The following is a 7,705-nucleotide window of genomic DNA, read 5'->3' as shown; positions in this document are numbered from 1 at the left end:
AATAAAATTGTGTCGGAGAGAGGTAAAAAAGGGAAGGAGATGTCAAGGATAGGCGAACTGTGACATCAGTCTCCTCATTAGAATGCACATAATTCAGCAGTGGCCGCGTGGAGGCCGTGAGTCATGAGGCGCCAAGCTGTAGAGGGGTTCCATGTGGGGCTTCGGCTTCGCGACTCCCTGTAGCTCTGGACACCAGCCCTGCTTTGGGTCTCCTGTGTTAGAGTTTATCGGGCAGTCTACAGTGAATTCGCCCCACAGCCAGAAACTGGGATTATTTAGCCTGGAGAAGGGAAGCCTCAGGAACAATTTAGCAATTGCTCTGGTGCTATCAATTCCGTTAGCGAAAATAATTATGTTTATTAGGAACCAATTGGGGCATAGACATGAATGCCCGGGAGTTGGTCCTGTTGATATTTGGCACAGCTCCCCAGGCATGATTCCTAGACGTACGCTTTTGTCGTTTGGTGTTTTCTGTCAGTGGAGTCATGCTCAGTCTCAGCAGGGGCATGAGCTATCAGTAGCCAGGAAACTCATGTGGTGAGCCTGGCCTTGAAAAAGACAGGATGGAGGAGCATATAAAATGCCAAAATGCATGGCATGCGGGGTAGGCAAGCATTGTTTCAGGCAACCTTCATGTCAGTGATAAAAATCCAACCGGGGGCCGGCAGGACCCGTCTCCCGCTGCTGTTGGGACCCCGTGTCATCGCCCGGTCTGAGCACGATGCCCCCCAAAAAGGGAGGTGATGGAATTAAACCACCCCCAATCATTGGAAGATTTGGAACCTCCTTGAAAATTGGTATTGTTGGATTTGCCAAATGTTGGGAGATCTACCTTCTTCAATGTATTAACCAATAGTCAGGCTTCGATAGAAAACTTCCCCTTCTGCACTATTGATCCTAATGAGAGCAGAGTACCTGTGCCAGATGAAAGGTTTGACTTTCTTTGCCAGTACCACAAACCAGCAAGCAAAATTCCTGCCTTTCTGAATGTAGTGGATATCGCTGGCTTTGTGAAAGGAGCTCACAATGGTCAAGGCCTGGGAAATGCCTTTTTATCTCATATCAGTGCCTGTGATGGAATCTTTCATCTAACACGTGCTTTTGAAGATGATGATATCACACATGTTGAAGGAAGTGTAGATCCTATTCGAGATATAGAAATAATACACGAAGAACTTCAGCTTAAAGATGAGGAAATGATTGGGCCCATTATAGATAAACTAGAAAAAGTGGCTGTGAGAGGAGGAGATAAGAAATTAAAACCTGAATATGATATAATGTGCAAAGTCAAATCCTGGGTTATAGATCAGAAGAAACCTGTTTGCTTCTATCATGATTGGAACGACAAAGAGATTGAAGTGTTGAATAAACACTTATTTCTGACTTCAAAACCAATGGAATACTTGGTTAATCTTTCTGAAAAAGACTACATTAGAAAGAAGAACAAATGGTTGATAAAAATTAAAGAGTGGGTGGACAAGTATGACCCAGGTGCCTTGGTCATTCCTTTTAGTGGGGCCTTGGAACTCAAGTTGCAAGAATTGAGTGCTGAGGAGAGACAGAAGTATCTGGAAGCGAACATGACACAAAGCGTTTTGCCAAAGATCATTAAGGCTGGGTTTGCAGCACTCCAACTAGAATACTTTTTCACTGCAGGCCCAGATGAAGTGCGCGCATGGACCATCAGGAAAGGGACGAAGGCTCCTCAAGCTGCAGGAAAGATTCACACAGATTTTGAAAAAGGATTCATTATGGCTGAAGTAATGAAATACGAAGATTTTAAAGAGGAAGGTTCTGAAAATGCGGTCAAGGCTGCTGGAAAGTACAGACAACAAGGCAGAAATTATATTATTGAAGATGGAGATATTATCTTCTTCAAATTTAATACACCTCAGCAACCGAAGAAGAAATAAATTTTAGTTATTGTTCAGATAAATGTCCAACTTCCCAAAATGGATATGATTTTTTTTAATTAACATTTCTGAAAACTGAGGGGAAAATAAAGTTGGGGGATGGGAATCTTATAAAAACAGAATTATTTTTGTTTTAAAATTAAAATACTGTGTACCTCCAATGAAATGCAAGTTCACTGAATGTGAAAGCTTTGCTTTTCACATGATTAAGACCCTACTCCAAATTGTAGAAGCTTTTCAGGAACCATATTACTCTCATGATACTTCATTAATCTCCATCATGTATGCCAAGCCTGACATATTTGACAGTGAGGACAATGTGGCTTGCTCCTTTTTTGAATCTACAGATAATGCATGTTTTACAGTACTCCAGATGTCTACACTCAATAAAACATTTGACAAAACCAAAAAAAAAAAAAAAAAAAAAATCCATCCGGGCATCCTGGGTGGAGATGTCAAATGAACTGTTTATTGTGGGCTGTGGTGAAAAGGTTTGAAAACCACCATAGAATATTTCTTCCTGTTTGTTCCACTGACCAATTTAACAGAAAAAAGGTTATATGCTATTTATTACATATTAACGATAATGTCATTGTAATTAGTCTGACACGCCAACAAGTAAACATACTGTAATTTACCGAATACTTCTACTTTAAATTACTTCATTATTAGAAATAATATGGAAATAATAATATTAATAATATATTAATAAATATAATTAATAAATTTATTTTTGTAAATTGTCTTGTTAAATTATTGATTTAATTAATAACATTACTTTTATTAATAAAATAATATATTAATAACAATATGGAAATGGTGGCTCAGTCAGTTAAGCGTCTGCCTTCAGCTAAGGTCATGATCCCATAATCTTGGGATCGAGTCCCTCATCGGGGTCCTTGCTTGGCAGGGAGCCTGCTTCTCCCTCTGCCTGCCATTCCCTCTGCTTGTGTTTTATTTGCTCTCTGTCAAATGAATCATAAAATCTTTTTTTAAAAGATGGAAATAAAACATATCTCTGCATAGTATTCTTTCTTTTAAGAATAGATTCCCCAAAGTGACATGATTAAAGGACCTATGTGTGGCAGAGATGAACTTCAATAGACTACAGAACTCAGAAATGCAGTTTGTGAATTTCTTTAGAGAACTGAACTTAAATAGCCCCCATGCCCTTGCGTCTCCTAAGTAGAAAATAATCCCACTGTTTCAAAGTTAGTTAGTTCCTCCAATTTAAAATTCCATTTGTTCTTAGTAACTTCTCCATCAATTTGGGATTCTTGTTCCTCCCGTGGTTCCCACTGAGCCAGGTGAAGGCCCCCGGGAGGTGCAGTTCTGGTCCACAGTTGTCTGCTGGCCTTGGTGACCTCCCCTGAGGTGTAACTGGTCCCCCAGCTCTCGGGCATCACTCTGTCCCTGCTGCACCTCCCTCCTGTGGCCTGGGGCACTCGGTCCACATACTCTGCCTTCTCCTAGTCTGACCACAAAGTCTCTCCAAGTCTTTCCACCCTTATTGACTCTTTTGCCCCCATGCTGGGATCTCAGGACCGCTTAACTCTTTCCCCGGGACCAGACAGGGTGGGTAGGGTGCTGTGAAGCTACCCCCAGGTTCATCTGGTCCAACACTTCCCCACGCATTACCTCTCCAATATTCAAGGGCCACAGTCATGGTCATAGTCATGGCCTCTCTGAGGAAGACAGGCAATGGTGCATCTTCTGCTGTGGGATCCTTCTAAACTTATCTGGAGGTTTTCCATGATCCCATCTTGTCCAGCCATGGAGCTATACATGGAGCTTTATAGTTATACAGAAGCTATAAGCTTCTCCCTTTAAAGAAGAAACTTGGTATTCAGATGCAAGAATGGTTTTAGCTACTAGGCCCCACATTTCTGACGCAGGGCCTTGTCCAAAACTGAGCACGCAGTGGATACTCCAGCCTTGCCATTTCTGCCCAACATGGGATGCTTCCAAACAGAGCCCTGTTTGGGCTGGCAGAGACTTTGTCAGATTTGCATTATAGGGGTTCCCAGGTGGCACAGTCAGGTAAGTGACTGACTCTTGATTTCGACTTAGTTCATCTCAGGGTGGTGAGATCACGTCCTGCCTCAGGCTCCACACTTGGTGGGAAATCTGCTTGCCCCTTTCCCTCTCTCCGATGGATCTCTCTTTCTTTCTCTCAAATAAATAAATAAATAAATAAGATTTGCATTGTAGTCTGAGCTCCCCCCACCCCATCTTCCCCCTTTTATCTTTCATGGGCTGCCTCTCCTCAAGGTCTCACCTGCTATATGCTCCTAGCCCTTTCCCAGAAACTTGGGCTCCCGCAGCCATAAGCACCTAAACCTTAGTCCCTTCTGTCCAATTCTTCATTTCTTACCAATGGGTCAAACTTAGACTTCCATTGGGTGGGAAAGGTAGAAGTTCTAGGGTCTATGTTCCCTGTTTCTATCTCTCTTGGGCCCTCACTGTATGGAGCTTTGCAGCTGGCTGCTTTCTCTGTCTTCTGACATGGACTTCTCAGAACCACGGTCTCCATCTTACAGATGCAGAAAGTTAGATTCAACGCCACTCAGGTACTATGTAGATCATTCCCAAATAACAAGTGCAAAATGAAGGAAGAGGACCCACCTAGCAGGAAGACATTACGACTCTCTTTTTCTTTTTTATTTGCCTGCACTGATTTAACCTTTAGCTGTCCCTTGGTGTGTAACTTACCTGACTCTTGACAGTTATATTAATAGTTAATTTCTAAAACTTGATAGAGGCAGGAGAGCTCTGGTCTATTTCCTCGGGACAGCTCAGAATTTGCTGATTATAAAAGGCCTTAGGGCATTGTTCATCGTCACCGTAGCTTTGATTAAAAAAATCTAGGAGCTATGGCTTACAAATGACACAAAGAAGGCATTTAATCTGTGTTTGAGTTGATGAATGAATCGATATATAGGATGCAGGAAATGTAATAGCAAAGGAGAAAACCCCAAAGGTGTTCATTGCTCCCGTATCTATGACTTCTACAGCTCTAAGGTGAGAGCGCCAGCGATGGATGGAGATAGGCTAGTATTAAGTGAAACCCAAGGATTCGGGGAAACTGGTTCTTTTGTGCAGGTGACCTATCGGTTGCAGAGAAGCTGAAGGGAAACAGAGCAGACAGTCTTGGCTGAAAGTGTGCAGCTGGTATTCCACAGGGAGAAGCAAATCTCCAAGTCCAGACTCTGCACCCATCAGCTGTTTGTGGTCTAAGCTGCATGACCAGGCTCCAAGCACTGGATCCGGGCTCCAAGCGCAATTCTTCTCAACGTTTATTGTGCACGTATCAAAGGGCATCTGGTTAAAATACACATTAATTTAGTTGGTCTGGGTAGGGCCTGGGACTCCACAATTTTAACAAGCTCCTAGGGGAAACCATGGATGCTGCTAGTCCATGGGCTACACTTTTGAGTTCTGGTGACTTAGGAGATGTTCAGGGAGCTCTATGCATAATGCCAGAGGCACAAACACTATTTAGGTTAACTTATTCTCTCCCCCATTCCCAGTCCATATTTTCAGATTCCTGTGGGAGTTCAAGTGCAGCTGGCAATGTGCACTGTGGCTTTTCTTATTGAGAAAAGTTATCAAGAAGTAAACATAAGGTAGTCACAGCCACTGCGGCTTTGTCTCTATCAGGCTACCCTGTCTCCCAACCTTAGACCAATATTCCTTAAGTGAGGCTTGTGTGCCCCTAAGGTGATTTTGCTTGATAGATGGACACGGCATTCAACGGCCTTGAGTCAAGAAGGATATTACTCCCCTTCCACTTCTCTTTCAATCCTCCAGATTATATCAAGAAGAAAGTCTCTATTGAGTGCTGGTATTTTTTGAATGCTTGCTTCTTTCCCTGTATTGGGATTTGATGGGTAGCTAACAGAAAACCCAACTCAAAATGTTCTCAGTCACCAAATTAGCCTAGAGAAGGAGAGGGGAAGAGCTCTGGCTGGTGTGCTCAGCTGGCCCTTCCAGCCTTGCAATTTGTCCCCAGTATTAGCCCCAGTCAACATCCAAAGGAAGAGATGCATTCTCTTCCAGGGGCTCCCAAAAGACAAAATCTTTTTTTTTCCCCAAAACCTCTCGAGGAAAGATCCCCACCCCCCACCCCCCACTCCCGCCCTATTTCACCAGATTGACTCACAAGGCCTTTTCTGAACAATTCCAATGGCCAAGAGTAGCCTTGAGCCTTAGGCCTGGTTAGGGGACTGACTGTGCTGACCAGTTAAAGCAAGACTCTTTCCATTCTCTTGTTAACAAAAAGAGAGCAGGCCTCTGGATGCCTCTGGGCAAGCAACAGTGTTTCACTTGATTTGAATAATGTGTGGGGTGTTTGTTTTTGCCTTTGTTTGTTTGTTTCCTTCTATTAATGGCAAGGGGGACCGATTTCATTATTACAGTTGTAATAAGAACTTTGTTTTTATTTCTTATGTTTCAGTTTTAAGTGTTATTTAATTTAGTAAAAAATTTTAATTAAAGGACGGAACATGATACATGAATGTGGCAAAAATTATGAAGGTGGTAAAATGAGAAGTTTGAGAAATATCACTAAGCTATTACTTCCTGGCTAACAGATATTTGGACCTTCTAAATAAGTCAAAGGGACAACATCAACTGCTCAGTTCCTGTGATTATCGTCTGATGGGTTCTCAAGCCATGCTGGATGTCTTAGTCCGTTGGGCTGTTGTAACAAAATACCACGGATTGGGTGGCTTATAAACAACAGAAATATATTTCTCACCGTTCTAAAGGCTGGAAATCCAAGATCGGGTGCAGGCTTGGCCAGGTGGGGACCCCCTTCTAGTCACAGACTTCACTGTTACATCCTCACATGGGAGAAAGGGCAAGGGAACCTCCCATAGGGATGTTAATCTCATTCATGAGGGTTCCACCTTCATGACCTAATTGCCTCCTGAAGTCCCCACCTCCCTATATTATCACACTGGGCATTAGGATTTCAACATATTTGTTTCAGGGGAACACAAACAATTCAGACCACAGCACTGAATTAGAATCACATAGGAGTTTTGAGAAGGGCAGTACCTGGGCCTCACCCTGCAAAGATGTTCTCTCATGGGCTTCTGGAAATATGCATTTTTTTTTAAACTTCACAGACTCTTCTAATGGACAGCCAAGATGAGAAGAACTGCTGAAGACTTTGGAAAATCCTTTTGAAACCGGAAATTTGGAGGCAACAGGAATTTGGTTTGGTGCCTTTGCCAGGCTATCTCCATTCCAGAAATATCTTGTTTTATGTTTGTGTCTACTGTCAGTCCAGTCAAGAAGAACATAAAGGTGTGCACTGTTGGCCAGAGAGCAAGGAGGGCAAGAGATTTATTGGGGGTGAACACGACACTTTGTGAAAATACTCTTTCCCAAGCAGTGTTCTCCTGATAACTTTGCAAGGATAATTACAAACGCAAGATGGGAAGGTTAGATTGTGGGGTCTTGACTGTGTACTTTGAAAAGAAGTGTACCTTGAGACTTGACATGTTCAAGAACTATTTTTTAAAAATCAGTGTCCATTTTATAATTATATTCTTGGTGATATAAAATATTAACCTAAGTGTGTTTGGCTTTAAACTTCAGATATCCATATGCTCCAGATTTTAGCTAGGTGTTTGAAAGTGAGTATAGTTAGTGAAAGACCAGAATTATTACAATTTCAACATGTAATCATTGTCAAGTTCATATGAAAGGTCATATATTTATACACGAGTGCTTTTCTGTTGCTCATGGCATTTGCAATATTAAGTACTTCACTCTTCACTCAT

At 42.3% G+C, this 7,705-nt stretch overlaps 1 protein-coding gene across 1 annotated transcript; it reads left to right on the top strand.

Moving 5' to 3' along the window:
- Positions 1 to 666: 666 nt before the first annotated feature.
- LOC122910449 (obg-like ATPase 1) lies at positions 667 to 2,094 on the top strand. Its single transcript, XM_044255083.1, is given in 2 exon segments — positions 667 to 808; positions 810 to 2,094. Coding segments are annotated over 2 exon segments (1,191 nt in total). The 5' UTR covers positions 667 to 721; the 3' UTR covers positions 1,914 to 2,094.
- The last annotated feature ends 5,611 nt before the right edge of the window (positions 2,095 to 7,705 follow it).

Source organism: Neovison vison, chromosome 6, assembly GCF_020171115.1.
Source record: "Neovison vison isolate M4711 chromosome 6, ASM_NN_V1, whole genome shotgun sequence".
Taxonomy (NCBI): Eukaryota; Metazoa; Chordata; class Mammalia; order Carnivora; family Mustelidae; genus Neogale; species Neogale vison.
Note: the sequence above shows the minus strand (reverse complement) of the source record. Positions and strands in the feature narration are given on the sequence as shown.